Genomic DNA, 16,043 nt, shown 5'->3' with positions numbered 1-16,043 from the left:
AGACATGGGACAGAGAGAGTGAGAGAATGAAAAGAGACAATGGTGAAGAAAGGCTCTGACTCATCCTCAGCTGCGGGGGCGAGGGAGGTTTCTCTCTCTCTTTTTCTCTCTCTCTCTCTCTCTCTAATGCACGTGGGTGTAAATAAGCCGTAAGACAGACAGAAAAGGAGATTTCTCCATATCTCCCTCCTCTCACAGGTGGGCACAGCTCTGTCACATGTGTAAACAGAGTCCTTTTGCTCTCTTCCTCTGCTGTTTCTGCTTCACTCTTCCTGTCCTCTCATTACTTCCCTTCCAATTAGTGATGATCTACAATGTAATTATGTCACAAAACAGGACACTTTGAGAAAAACAGAACAGACTCAATAAAATTACATTTTCCAACACAATGCACTGGCTAATGAGGATCTGCTTCCCCCAGTGCGCTAGCCATGTGTAGAACTGCATTTCTGCCAAGTGTGTTGTTTTTGTTTGAACAAGGACTATAAGGCCAAATTCTAAGTTGCGTCCCAAATGACGTACTGTGCACTTACTGTATATATAAAAGGTTATTTTGTCATCCATCGGAGTCTGATTGATAGCCCTTCCCTTTTGGCTACCTATTTAATGCTGCGACTGTTGAGTGCATCAGGTCCAACATTCCACAATTAGTTTTTTGTTCAGTTAAATAAGTGCATCAACCGGCATAAAGTGCCCTTTTTCTTGTTGGAATTTTCAGTGTGAACACACTACTTACACTGTTTATACTACAAAATTGCTTAGAATAGTGTACGCAAGTGCTTGAATTCATGTTCTAAAATGTGTTCAAAGGCAATTTATAATGTCTTCTGTCTGTCGTTGACTCTGTCCCCTTTGTCCACCCCTTACTAGTGTTTCAACCATTACAATTAAGTGTACAGTTGTCATGGGTATAGACGTACGGTTGTGTACAGTTGTCATGGAGTAACAGACATGTTGGAGGTGTGGGACAGACTCTACTGCAGTGGCATTTTTCCCTGTCTGCTTTCTTAGTCAGCTGGAGAGATGCCAAATGGTTCAAAGAAATACACGCTTGCTGGTTCAATATTGCACAGGAGTGCACACAAGCAAGGACGTCTGCTCGAGTCTCCGTCAGCCTACGTGGTGCAAATATTTAGCGAGGCGCTTGGGTTTCATATGGCCTTCAAAATATGTTTGCTCTTTTGAATAACCCGAGGGAAATCTCTTCACGTCTTCAAGCGCGGATATGATATGATTTATTGACTGCCGAAGGGTTTTTGGTGGAATGTCACACACATGCTGTTGATGTTTTCATGTGGTCTTGATGACCTGATTTATCCTTCTTCCACTTTTTTCTGTCTTCGACTAATTTCTAGGAATTTCCGGAAGCATTTAAGAATGGTGGGCAGCAGAAGAATGAAAGCACAAAGTGAGTCTATGTGTGAATATGCAGTATGAATGAACGCACAGCTCCATTTGTGTTTGTTTCATGTGTTTTTGTTTGCGCATGTGATGCATTGCTTTGCGAATGTAGGTTAGCATGCGCATGTGTATATTGGGAATGTTTGTGTGTTTGTATGGAGGATGATTGACAGTTTTGCGTCATTGTAACCAATAAAACAACAATTGAGGATTGGTCGATTTTGCTTCTGTGTGTGTGATTCAAAGTGCAGCAAAGGACAAATGGTTGTTGGTGTGTTTGAGTGTACTGAATGTGCTGCGGCCCACAGCGTGTGAGGATCATGGGGCGTTGCGTGCGTGTGCGTGTGACCATCTCTCCACTTCACTAGCATTTGCAGAGCGCAGGGCGAAGAGTTTCAACCGATCCTGGAGCGATCCGACCCCTGTCAAACCAGACTCCCTACACGACTCAAAAGACAGTGAGTCCACCTGTACACACACAAACACACACACGGACACCTACATGCCACTTTGACACACTTAGCGTTCCCATATGTCAAGATCACTATATAAAATGATTGACAGAACGTTCAAAAGCTTGGTGTCAGTAAGATTTTTTTCTATGTTTTTGAAAGAAGTCTTTTATGCTCACAAAGGCTGCATTTATTTGATCAAAAATACAGTAATTATACTAATATTCTAAAATAATCTTTCTAAAATGTACTTTATTCCTGTGATGGCAAAGCTGATTTTTCAGCATCATTACTTTAGTCTTCAGTGTCACATGATCCTTCAGAAATCATCCTATGCACATTTCTTATTATTATCAATGTTGAAAATGGCCGTTCTGCTTAATTTCTTTATGGAAACCATGATCATTTTTTCAGGATTTTTGGATGAATGGAAAGTACAAAAAAACAGCTTTTATTTGAAATATAATTTTTTGTTGCACTGCAAACATCTTTTACCGTCACTATTTGCATACTTGCTGAATAAAGGTATTATTTCTTAAAAACAATCTTACTGACACCAAACTTTTGAATGTTAGTGCACAAAAAATCCTCAGAAGCCTTCTTGGAAGTTCTTGCAGACCCTATGGAACACTTCTATAACCCTCACATACACAGTCTCGCAGTGACGTGCCTCCCCTGCTCTTGATGCTGATCCTGTTTGTCTGTCTTCCCTTGAGCGTGGTTCTGTCCCGAATATGTGCTCCTCTCTTTCTCTCTCTGTGAGTATATGTCCTGCCTGGAGCGTCTGAACTCTGGAGATGTATGTGTGTGCACACTAGAATTCTGTGTCTGCATGTTAACTCTGTGTGTAGTTTGTCTTTGGACTTATTTTTGTCATCATATTTATTCTTTACACCTGTGTTTTTGGGGAGCCTGATGAACGATTGCAAACATTTGACTTAAAGTTGTAATATTTGTATGTTTGCTTTTCTCTGTCCATTTTCTCTCTCTATAGCTGCCTGGTTTTCTGTGGTGCTGGTTTTCTAATGGAGTTTTTTTTCTCTCTCCCTTTTACTGTCTTTCATACTACTGACATTACTGTCAGTCATTTACAGTTTTATATTTGTAACTCTAATTAGGTGTACTGTATATTTAAATGGACTGCAGTCAAACAAGTGATTCAGGATTGTTTTTAATCATTCTTGGTGTGAAGAGGCTTTCACAGTAAATTCATGAAAAGCATCTTACCTTCTTGCCTTTTTGGCTGTTAAAGGGATAGTTCACCCAAAAATGAAAATACTTTCATCATTTTCTCACCCTCATGTCATTTCAAACCCACAATTTGTTAATTTTTTGGTGGAAAATGAAGGAATTTTGATCTGTTCACACAAAGTTATCATATGAATTCAGACCAGAGTTATTTTAGTATTATTTACTATTATAGTATTTATCAATATTTTGAATTAACTTTTATTTGTATATTTTCAGTTTTTATTTTCATTTTAATTGCAATTAAATGTATTTATGTATATGTATTTTTTTTTAGATATTTCTTTGTCTTAAATTTATTTCTACATACACCTTTCCAGTACATTTCTATTTATTAATACAGTTTAAGTTTTATTTAAACTTATTTTGTTTCATTCAGTTGCAACATTTCTAAGTTTTGTTTAAGTTTGTCTTATTTTATTTCAATTAGCAAAAATTATTTTCAATATTTTACTTGAAATTTTAAGCAATATGAAATGTAGATAATGTCACATGAACTACTTTTATGATGTAAAAGTAAAAAATACTTTTTGTGGGGTTTGTTTTTGTTCTCAATCTCAATCTCAAAAAATCTCTTTATATGTTCCACATAAAAATATAACAGCATAAAGGTTTGGAATAACATTTTTGGGTGAACTTTTTCTTTAACAGAATATGACTCCTTAACATGGAAACAAAACTAAGAGTGAAAGTTCACATCTGAATTACCGCAGTCCATGTAATATATATATATATATATATATATATATATATATATACATTTACTGTATCTATCTTATCTTTGTCTCTTTATCTCAACCTTTCTCTTTCTCCACCACTATTCTCATCTTCTCATTCCTCTCTTGTCACTTCATTCCTTTCTCCTCTTTGTGTTTATTCTGCTTTTGCCTGCGTCCATCATTGAACTGTCCATCTCTGCTGTGTTGTGTGGTGCCACAGGTGGGGATCTGCAGACCACCTGCTGTACTCCGGACGAGGGCGGATGTGAAGACATGGACTGGGAGGAGGAGAGAGAGATGGAGAGACTGGCATGTGAGGGGGACGACTTCATCCCTCCTAAAATTATGGTATACATTATTGTTTTTAAATGTTTTATTGTAGTTTAGTTTTTATTAAAAGTATATAGTTCTATTTTTTACTTAATTTAACTTAAAGGAATAGTTTACCCAAAAATGAAAATATCCTTTACTCACCTCAAGACCATCCAAGATGTATATGACTTTCTTTCCTCAGCCGAAGAGAAATGAAGGGTTTAATAAGGAGAAATAAGGAGTTTTCTCAACTTGTAAAGTAACTCATTACTTAAAAATTTACAACAAAATATCTTCTTGTAACTTGCATTACTTCTCAAATAAGTATTTACCATTTATTGACTGACAGCTCTCCTGTCCACATGTTGAGAGAAATTAGTTTTTTGAGAAACTCTTGTTGAAAGTGCTGAGGCGTTGTGTGTGCTGTTTAAACGGGATGGCTATTGTATTGTAGGCTCATCTCACTTGCACAAAAACAGATTTAGTATTCCTCAAAATGAATGAAAAACAATGCAAACTCAGACCTACAATATTTAAATGTTAAATATCACAAATATATTATGTTTTTAATCTCACTTTATTAGATCAACATAACATTTTTTTCCTTTTTTCATTTTTTTTTTTTTTTTTTTTTTTTTTTTTTTTGCTGAAGTAAGAGTTTTAAACTTTCTCCAGTGTCCTATTCTTCTTCAATCCAGAATGGCAGCACAGCTGAAAGTTTTGTTTGAGCTGCGCCCTCTACTGTACAGGTGTGAATTTACATTTCCTTCAACCTGAGGCTTATTCATTACACTTTTAGTTTGAAATGGCCTTTACATTAGCTGAAAATAGAGCTTTTTTTGTTTTTTAAAAAACAAACAAGCAAGATTAGCCCAGGTGAGAAAAAGTAATGGAAAAGTAATGTACCATTACTTTACATAAAAAGTAATTAAGTAATGCAATTAGTAACTTTTTTAGGGAGTAATGCAAAATTGTAACACAATACTTTTAAGCGTAACTTTCCCCAACACCGAAAATGACTCATCATTTCACCTTATTCTTCACTGGGGTCATGTGGAGCCCTTTGAAGCTGCCTAAATATGAATTTTGGCCTGCCAAAAATGATCTACGTTGAGCACCGTTCACTAGCATTAAATCCTGGAATGTTTTCCTTCAAAACCTTAATTTCTCTTTGGCTGAGGAAAGAAAGTCATGTACATCTTGGATGGTCTTGAATTAAATAATCTGGAAATTTTCATTTTTGGCTGAACTATTCCTTTAATTACATTTAATAAAAAAATCCTTCATGTAATTGATCATTTTCATTTCTGTGATTTTGTATCTTTTAGCTGATCTCATCGAAAGTGCCCAAAGCAGAATATGTTCCCAATATTATTCGAAAGGAGGATCCTTCTATTATACCCATACTCTATGTAAGTCAAACCTGTTTTTACTCTGCGTCACTTAGTATGACATGACACATCATCCAAATATTACAGGTAACATCAAGTTTTTATGTCAAACACTAGATATCAATTTAAAGGTTACGGATTTTCGCACTTGAAACATATGGATAATGCCCTGTGCAATAAAGACAAGGATGAGATATAGCTGGACACGTCGCAAAATACTGTCCGGAGGTTTAGACAAACAAGTGAAGAGCAAACGACAACACGTCCTCAACTGCACAAAGAAAAGCAGGAGCCAGTAATGTTATCTAGACCGGCCGAGTGCATATTAGAGATTAGTGAAATTAAGCATTATACAAAGAACATTTTCCCTTTACAATTAGTCCTGCAATGTCGTTAAGTCTTATCTGTGCATTTGTATTGATTGCTTTTATTATTTTTATCTCCAGGATCATGAGCATGCCACATTTGATGATATTCTGGGTATGTAGCTTCATGTGTGTATTGTTTGTTGTGTGTTTGATGTGTACTTTTTTGTGTATTTGAGCACTTTACCCCTTGCCTGGTGGTTTCAGTGTGGAATGACGGTGGGTTCTGTATTGATTTTTGCACCGGCCAGCATGAGGAACACAAAAACAATTGGATTCCTGATAAATGACACTGGATCAGAGAAGCAGCAATATTTTTTAGTGACTGCTTTATAACAGTGTAGGGATCAAGTTTTCAAGTCACATAAAGTCATATAATAAATCATAAATCAAACTGCGAATGTGAATAATTATGTTAATTATATTGTTGATCTTTATTTGTTTGTGCATGCAACATATAAATATCAAAAAATTTGCTCGTTATTAAAAAAAAAAAAGTAAGGTCCCATTGGTTAACGTCATTTAATGCATTAACTAACAAATGTATCGCTCGTTGTTAGTTATTTTTACAGTATTTATTAATCTTTGTTAATATTATTTAATAAAAATACATTGTTTGGTCCATTTAATAATATTAACAGATACAACTTTTGATTTTAATAATGTATTGGTAAATGCTGAAATTGAAACGAACTAAGATTAATAAATGTGTTAGAAATGTTTTTCATTGTAAGTTCATGTTACCTTATGTTAACAAATGGAACCTTATTGTAAACTAATATTTAAGATAAAAGGGAATATAATATAATAAAAATGTGAACCTCAGGAATAAAATGAATCATTAAAATAATCGACTCGACTCAAATTTTATTCATAAAGCACTTTCAAAACCCAACGTGCTATACATAAATAGCATAGAAATGATTTCAAACATAAAATAACAGTTAATCACAACAACAATCAAGTCATCCATTTTACAGCAAATCACTCACATTTATCAGACCTAATCAAACGCCAGATGAAATAAGTTTTTTGAACAATTTTTTTTTGAAAGTGTCCATTTTAATTTAAGGGTTTGCAGGAAAATCAATATTCCAGCAATGCAAGAATATAAAGAATTCTGATATATATTGAATAAGATGACGGTGACTTTTTCGTTTAAAGTAAACCCAGGGTAATAGTCGAATCTTTGGGTTAGATCTGGTTTTGTTTAAATTGCCATGACCTTTCCCCAATAAGAGAACATTTTTAAGTTCTTAGACATTGTGAACTTATGATCATGAATGTAAATGTGACTAGCAGTGCTGGTCATCCTGATAGTGTGTTTGTTTTTTGTGCAGAGGAGATTGAGAAGAGACTGACAGCCTACAGGAAGGGCTCAAAGATCTGGCGGATGATGATCTTCTGTCAGGTAAGAGAAAAACAAGGCCAACAAACATAGACAAAATGACAAGAAATGAGACTGCAAGTGCACCCGAGCGAATCAGCAGTGTCTGGAGGAGTAATACTGCACTACTGTCTCTTCGGTTTGATGTTGTGTGTTCAGATGGACAGGAATTCACAGGTTTCTCTCTCTCAGTTCAGAGGGCAGTACTGATCTCCTGTTTCTTTGAGTTTGATGTTATGTAAGGTTTCAAATGTGTCATTTTCTGTCTCAGGGTGGCCCAGGACACCTGTACCTGCTGAAGAATAAAGTGGCCACTTTTGCCAAGGTCGAGAAAGAAGAAGACATGAGCCAGTTAGTGAGATCCACACTTTTGTTTCTGTCACAATATTCCTTCAATGACAGAACTATCATCAGAGGGATTTGCTTGTGTGTTTGTGGTGTCCATGCAGGTTTTGGAAACGACTGAGCCGGTTTATGAGTAAAGTGAATCCAGAGCCAAACCTGATCCACATCATGGGCTGCTATGTCCTGGGCAATCCGAACGGAGAGAAGGTACGTCAAGTTCTGAAGCAGCAAGTTCGTAGTGTTGACTTAATGCTTGTGCCTTGAGTTTCTGCATTATATTTAGAAATGGTCCCTCTGGGGCCTGCCGTGGCCATGTTCCAGCTCTCATCTCTTAAGACACACACATGCACCAACTCCATCTCTCCATTTTTCTATATAACACCTCTCCGTCTGTCACCATCATGCCTGACAGCCTTTTCCCCTCAGTTATGTAACTTAAAATAACTCTTTCCTGTCCAGTATCTTTTAAAGATCTAGAGCTATGGTTAAGCATTAACAGTCTTTAATTTCCATAAATTACAATACACTTTAGTTTCTGGAAACACTTCATTTTATCTTCTGCAATGGAATGAATAAACCCAATTTTGAATGTTGAAAAGTTTGTTATCTGTCAGTTTAGGGTTTGTTAAGAATTTAATACTTTTATTCAGGAATGACCTATTAAATTGGTCAAAAGTGACAGTAAAGACTTTAATAATATTGCAAAATTTTCTATTTCAAATAAATGCTGTTCTTTTGAGCTTTCTATTCATAAAATAGTCATGGAAGAAAAAAATACTCACAAAAATATTAAGCAGCCAAACAGTTTTCAACATTAAAAATTAGGGTTATTATCCATAACTAAAATTAAAACTTAAACCATTAAAAAAAATCATTACATTAAATAAATATTAACTGAAATAGATTTTTTTTTCAAGTAGTTGTCAAGCCCTCATGTCTCATTTTCTTTTAGTTTAATAAAATAACTAAAAGAACTAAAACTAAAACAAAAATGAATAAGAACTATACAGACATTTTTTTTTTAATTACAAAATTACTAAAACTGTAACTAAAATGAAATGAAAACTGAAAATATAAAAATAAAAACAATTCAATATATTAATATGATACTAAATGATACTAAAATAACACTGATTATAAGAAATATTTCTTGAGCACCAAATCAGCATATTAGAATGATTTCTGAAGGATCATTGCCTTGACATCACAGGAATAAATTATATTTTAAAATATATTAAAATAGAAAACAGTTATTTTAAATTGTAATATGATGTCACAATATTACTGTATAATTGATCAAATAAATGCAGCCTTGATGAGTGTAAGAGACTATCTTACCAACTCCAAACTTTTAAACGATAGTATATGTATCAGGCAGACTAGTTGCTGTGATCACTAACATCTGATCTGAAACACTCTTGGAGTTGTGATTTGAACACAAGTCTGCGTCTTTCCTTTAGGGTCGGCCTTGACTTTCAGCTCATTCCGTCTGTTTGGTGTTATATGACAGGAGCCCGGAGATTACGCCCCAATGACACATTCATGCCACCCTTGGAACCTAATGTACAAATGCGTTTCTATGGAGACGGGTTCTAAATCTCATTCGCCATGCGTCATTGCGCAAAAGGCGCCACCATTCCTGAGAATTGCGTTTGCGTGCTTGTGATTGACACACGGGTGATTGACTTGTGTGAACATTCCGTGAATGCATGCTGGGTTATCTGCCAACAGAATCTGGCCTTCGCAAGAGCATATCTATGTATGTTGATCCCAAACGAGAGCTCTCTGAATCTTGCACCATTTGTTTGTGGCGTCCTCCTTAGCGTTGTGGTCACATTCTCATCTTTATTCGCTCTGTAAGGCACTGGCTTCCTTCTCAGCGTGAGCCGGAAGAGAAAATCTGCATCTGTAAATTCATCTTTAATCTCTGTCTGGGCTCTGAAGCCTCTCGGAGCAGTGCGTGGATCTTAAGATCTTAACTGGGTTCTTTTGAAGGTTCCTGTTTGCCCTTCCTGTCGCCCGTGTGAGATTTATCCAGGGCCATAAAGAGAGAGACTGCCATTATCCCTAACTAACCTCCTCGAGTCAAAGAGCGAGTGAAGGAGAGAGTGAGAGAGCTGTGTGAGGGGGAGGAAAAAAAGGGGATTATTAATGTCTTGGCTTATCATGTGCCAACAGCTGTTCCAGAAACTGAAGAACCTGATGAGGCCTTATTCTGTCAAGTTTGAGTCACCGCTGGAGCTCTCTGCTCAGGGTGAGACCCGTTTGCATGAAACTGCTGAAATGTGCTTATGCTCACACTCCTACACGGATAAACACACACAAACAGACTCTTTCTGGCTGATGATTTGAAATCTAGTTATTAAAGGGATAGTTCACCCAAAACTGAAAATTATCCCATGATTTACTCACCCTGAAGTCATCTTAGGTGTATATGACATTCTTCTTTCAGACGAATACAATTATTCGTATTATTGAGTTATTTAAAAAAATGTCCTGGCTCTTCCAAGCTTTATAATGGGAGTCCATACAAGTGCATCTATCCATCATAAAAGTGTCCCAAACGGCTCAGAGGGGTTAATAAAGGCCTTCTGAAGCAAATCGATGCGTTAAGGCCCTTGCACACTGAGTTCGAAATTCGCGTCCGAAATTTTCGCACGTTAAAAAATAAATACGACCTCACGTTATGTCAATCACACTTGTACACTGCCTCCGAAACTTTCGTCCGTCAAAAAAAAAAATCGAATCGGGTTCGATTTTCTGCGTTTTTCGCATCCGTAACAAGGGTTTGAATGGTGTTTTGACAGTTTAGAGCCACAGAATGACGGATACGAAAAAACGCATGCGAAAATTTCGGATTCAGTGTGCAAGGACCTTAAAGGTCCCGTTCTGCGTGATCCCATGTTTCAAACTTTAGTTAGTGTGTAATGTTGCTGTTAGAGCATAAATAATATCTGTAAAATTATAAAGCTCAAAGTTCAATGCCAAGCGAGATATTTTATTTAACAGAAGTTGACTACAAAAAACGGCTCAATTGGACTACATCCTTCTACTTCCTTCTTTAATGATGTCACTAGAACCGTTTTTTGACTAACCTCCGCCCACAGGAATGCTCCCTCAACTCTACTGGCTACTTGCGCACTTCTTATAACTTAGGCTACTGTGTTTACTCAGCTCTTACGGTGATTTTCTGAAGTAAAACTGACGCTTCATCTTTTGTGTGATGTACAATAAACTTTATTAAACTCATCAGTACATGTTTGATCATCATTCAGACAGCAGACTTGTAGGCTATTAATAAATAATGGATACATAGCCTACAAGCAGATGACAAATACGTTATAATAACTGTAATTAAACTACTAAACTATACCTGTTTCATCTCTATACAGCACTCTGACTCTGTAGGCATTATTGTCCGACTCGAAATGAACGCCGTTACTGAGAGTTTCTGATATTATCATCATTCCGTGAGATGAATTTTTCCTGACAGACTGAGCGCGAGCTCATGAAGCTCCGCCCCCTGTGTCGTCCAGCAGCACCTCATTTGCATTTAAAGGGCACACACTGAAACAGCTCGTTTTTCTGAGCCCCAAAAAATGTCAATTTAAACATGCTGTAAAAAATGATCTGTTGGGTATTTTGAGCTCAAACTTCACATACACACTCTGGGGACATCAGAGACTTATTTTACATCTTGTGAAAAGGGGCATATAACGGGACCTTTAAGTGTTAGAAAAATATCCATATTTAAAACTTTATTGACTAAAATAACTAGCTTCCGGCAGACGGCCATACACAACGATTTATGGCGAAAGACTTGAACTTGACGCACAACGTGTTTGAACGAACCGCGAGAGGCGTCAAAGCTTACACTACTCCTACATCCTACGTCATACATCGTCAAGTTGGAGTAAGTCGACTTGCGTACGGCCGTCTGCCGGAAGCTAGTTATTTTAGTCGATAAAGTTTTAAATATGGACATTTTTCTTACAAGAACGCATCAGAAGGCCTTTATTAACCCCTCGGAGCCGTTTGGGACACTTTTATGATGGATAGATGTACTTGTATGGACTGAAAAATGGAAGAGCCAGGAGGACATTTTTTAATATAACTCCAATTGTATTCGTCTGAAAGAAGAATGTCATATACACCTAAGATGGCGTCGGGGTGAGTAAATCATGGGCTAATTTTCATTTTTGGGTGAACTATCCCTTTAATGGAGGAAACATACAGGTATACTGATATAGATGCACTGCATGTTATTTAAAGGGATTTTTCACCCAAAAATGTGAAATCTTCATGTCTGTCGAAACTTGTACAATTCTTTTTTTCATATAAAAACTATTGTATAGCTATTTTGTCATTTACTCACCCTCATGTTGTACATTACCTGTATGAAAGGTTTGGAATGGCATGATGACAGATTTTCCCTTTTTGGGTGAACTATGTCTTTAATGTTTATCTTTAATGTTTAACGTTAAAGTTTACAGGTCTTTTTTTTTTTACCTGTCCTGGGCTGGCCACGCCACCCCTCTCTTTCAATAGCTATGTTTCCATCCAAAGTTGCGAATGTGCAAAATTGGAATATCGCATAAAACATTTGGAATAAAGCACCGTTTCCATCCAATGAGTCGAAGAAAACGACACTTCCTATTAAACTGGCGCTAAATATCACTAAGAAAAGTAGGAGAACCCACTGTATATAAAACGTTTCGTATATATAAAATTAATTTAGGGTCAGAGTGTGCAGACGGAATGCAATAAAGGTGGTCATGTTATCTTGCTTTCAGATCCCAAACAGCAACATAGTGTCGGCCCAGATCCTGCCCACATCTGTGTTGAATCCACATGTACCAGATGTGGCCCGGATCTGGGCCGACACTATGTTGTTGTCTGGGATCGTGTTAGACAGTTCTGGGAGGTCATTATACCGAACCATTTTAACGACAGACTTTGCTCAGGCATTTCAGAATGACCAAAACAGCATTTCAGATGCTGTGCAACGAGATCGGTCCGCTAGTTAGTTCATGCTGTCCCATCGCTCACACTTTTTTGATGCACATTTGGGAATTTATGCTGCAAATGTGTTTCCATTTTAGTTTATGCGCATGTTTTGTTATCAGAAAAAATAATTATCCGACTCAATTGAGCGCATTTTTATGCACATTTTTAGAATGAATGCGCATCTTGGTGTTTCCATCCAGCATTTTTTATGTGATATCCCAAATCCACATAAAAATAGGTGGATGGAATCATGCTCTCAATTTCCACTCTATCACTTCTCTGTCATCTCTCTTTATCTATATTGTTTCTCTCTGCACGCTGTTTTCCAATTACCGCCTGAGAGAATCTATATGGAAGTGTCTGTTCATCATAGAGAGACATGCTCACATCGAATTCGCCAAATGTATTCCAGAATCATATTTCCTCTCTATTCCACTCCTTTAGGCAAAGAGATGATTGAGATGTACTTCGACTTCCGTCTGTTTCGACTTTGGAAAACCCGGCAGCACTCAAAACTCCTCGACTACGAAGATCTCTTGTGACCCCGCGCGGGTCAGCCTGTAGCATTGCGGGCAGGACGTCCCACTGTAAAACTCCATTCTACCAGCTTTCATTTCGGAGAACAGGAGGAAGAGGTAAACGAGTGGAGACGGTCACAGCCACTTCTCTGGCATCGCTGCGTGTCGAGTATTGTTTATTTCAGCTCGTCTCTGCGGACTTACCACCCCCGAACGGTAACACACAAGGGGCAAAAACAAATAGCAAATGGTTCAAAATGCAAGAGAAATCCGGATACATGGATGTTTCGGTTCTCTAATGGAGAAAAGTGGTTTCTCTGGTTGACAAACAAGTTGTCGACTGTTTTCTTTTTTTTTTTTAACTAACATATCGCCAAATGCTATCAATCACTAGCCGAGACAGTTGTGCTTATGACAGCGTGCAATATCAAGCCGCGCTGAAACTTACCTACCAGAACACAAAAATTGTTATATAACAGCTAATATATTAATATACATACAGGATACATCTCATGAGTAAATAGAGTAGCTATAATAGTCATGCAAATAATCTAAATGTCAATGGTACACAAATTACTTTTTCAGTGTTTATTGTTGTGGTCTTTCTAATGAACTATTTTGAATAACTCAGGTTTTAGCCTTTACGAATATGTTAATTACTCCCCTATCCAGATGTGTGGAAGTCATTTAGGTGGAAAGAATGTACATTCTGCCAACATATTTATATGTGCTTGTTTCATAGGGTTAAGGAATCACTTTTCGTTTTCGGCATAACTCGTGTCTCCTCATTATTATATGCTAGTATCTGTCCCTCAATTGAAAATATAAACTCATTGCAAAACACTATAATAATAACAACAATAATAAGCACTTGTGTCAATGTGTTCATAACAATTAAGCTGTTTTCATGCTCGGTTTGATTGCTAAGTCTGAACCTGTCAGTCTTTAAACATATTATTTGCCTCCAAATGGCAGTATATTTAAGCCATCATCGTGCGCCTCCATTAGTACAGTACATGCGGTAGCTGTCAAAAAAAGGAAAATTGATGTCTAGTTTTCGTTTTAGCACCAAATTTTTTTGTGGCACTTTCTTCTGTATTAAATATACACTACCATTACAAGGTTTGGGTCAATACGATTTTCTTTTTAAAGAAATTAACACTTTTATTCAGGATGCTTTAAATCGATCAAAAGTGACAGTAAAGACAAAAAAATACCACAGTTTCTACAAATAAATCTTAAGTAGCACAACATTGATGTTTGATCAATGTTGATTGATTGATGTAAGACATGAGCACCAAATTATAATGATTTCTGAAGGATCATGTGACACTGAAGACTGAAGTACTGGCTGCTGAAAATTCAGCTTTGCCATCACAGGAATAAATTTCATTTGAAAATATTTGAAAATAGAAAAATTATTTTAAATTGTAATAATATTTCACTTTTTTAACTGTATTTTTGATCAAATAAATGCAGCCTCGTGAGCATAAGAAACTTCAGTAACACTTTATTTTAGTGTCCTTGTTACATATGTTACATGTACTTACCATAGTAATAACAGTAAATTATGCATAATTACATGCAACTAACCCTCAACCAAACCCTAATCCTACCCTAACTCTATAGTAAGTACATGTAGTTGCTTAATATTGCTAAGTACTTAAATATATAATTAAACTGTAACAATGACACCTTAAAATAAAGTGTAACCGAAACTTCTTTCAAATACATTAAAGAATCTTACCGACCCCACATTGGTAGTTTATGTTTACTAAATAATATGTAAAGGATAGCTGTTCGAATCTACAAATGAGGCTAGGTTGCTTTTAGAGCAAATTTGAATCACACTTGACCTGCATGTGACCAATTTTTTGACTTGGGTGTGTTTTCATGATGTCAGAAACTTAATTCCAAGATCCAAGCAAATGGACTTGGGTTCACATCATCGGTTCTAGTGTGAAAACAGCCTTATTTTTTTCTCTACATTTAGTCTGAAGCCATTGGTGTAGTGGGTCATGAACAGGCATTATTCTGAAGGTCACTATTGCCTTATGGGGCGGGATGGTATTTGATGGCCATACCTGGATAATAGAACGATTAAGACCGTTTTATGGCAGCTTGCAGGTGTAAACTCTATGCATTCTTCTTCTTCCATTAGTAGCTTTCAAAGGTTTTGAGCAACTCGGGAGTTGATTTTCATGTGTATCTTTATGAATGTTCTATTGTACTCAGCTAATAAGCCATACACTCTTTAGCAAGCTGCTCAGACTGATGGCTCTTTGATGTGGATGGCTTCAGGCACTCATGATGAACTTCCAGCTAGTTGAATGATGGAATCTTCTATTGTCTTGCTTATAGCATCATCCACAATGCTAATTGGCAACTCCTTTGGTGTTGTTCAGGCAATCTTTAACTTAACTGATAGACAGAATGAGGTCTTGCCCCATGGAAATAAGTGAAGCAGTCAGTACTCTGTGCGAATTGGTCTTAGATATGAGAATGAGAGGAAAGGAACTCCATCATGCTATTAGAACGTTACCTTGCCAAGATGTGCATCATCTGGAATGCATGACATTCAAATTTAGAGGTGATTTAAGGGTGTTTAATGTTAAAACGCCTTCTCTTACTATAATTTAATGTGGTGACACAACTAAAAATAAGGTTTATTTCCTAAAATGTGTAAACACTGTTGGGGTTGGGGCGGGACTAATCAGTTTGGGTCAGGCCAAGTGTTGTCGATATACTTTTGGTCATGTAGGGTACATTCTTAATCACAAATGTTGCGAAATATTTTAGCATCTGACAGGGAACATTTTAGCAACATATTTAAATGTTAAAACATTTATTTTGCATCTGAGAGGCCGTTTACACAACACCATTTTCAACTAAAAACGT

General features: G+C 36.6%; 1 protein-coding gene across 5 annotated transcripts in view; it reads left to right on the top strand.

The window, feature by feature from the left end:
• Window positions 1-14,520, top strand: part of nsmfa (NMDA receptor synaptonuclear signaling and neuronal migration factor a) — a 44,373-nt gene extending 29,853 nt beyond the window's left edge. For all 5 annotated transcript variants that reach the window (XM_079846954.1, XM_079846951.1, XM_079846953.1 and 2 more), the window contains exons 5-14: window positions 1,356-1,408; window positions 1,770-1,859; window positions 4,041-4,168; window positions 5,461-5,544; window positions 5,970-6,003; window positions 7,229-7,299; window positions 7,547-7,626; window positions 7,725-7,827; window positions 9,799-9,874; window positions 13,072-14,520. In XM_079846954.1, the coding sequence (XP_079703080.1) occupies window positions 1,356-1,408; window positions 1,770-1,859; window positions 4,041-4,168; window positions 5,461-5,544; window positions 5,970-6,003; window positions 7,229-7,299; window positions 7,547-7,626; window positions 7,725-7,827; window positions 9,799-9,874; window positions 13,072-13,169 (817 nt within the window). In that variant the 3' untranslated portion in view covers window positions 13,170-14,520. The remainder of the gene's footprint in view (window positions 1-1,355; window positions 1,409-1,769; window positions 1,860-4,040; window positions 4,169-5,460; window positions 5,545-5,969; window positions 6,004-7,228; window positions 7,300-7,546; window positions 7,627-7,724; window positions 7,828-9,798; window positions 9,875-13,071) is intronic.
• The last annotated feature ends 1,523 nt before the right edge of the window (window positions 14,521-16,043 follow it).

The sequence above is a fragment of the Squalius cephalus genome, assembly GCF_949319135.1.
Source record: "Squalius cephalus genome assembly, chromosome: 17".
Classification (NCBI taxonomy): domain Eukaryota; kingdom Metazoa; phylum Chordata; class Actinopteri; order Cypriniformes; family Leuciscidae; genus Squalius; species Squalius cephalus.
Note: the sequence above shows the minus strand (reverse complement) of the source record. Positions and strands in the feature narration are given on the sequence as shown.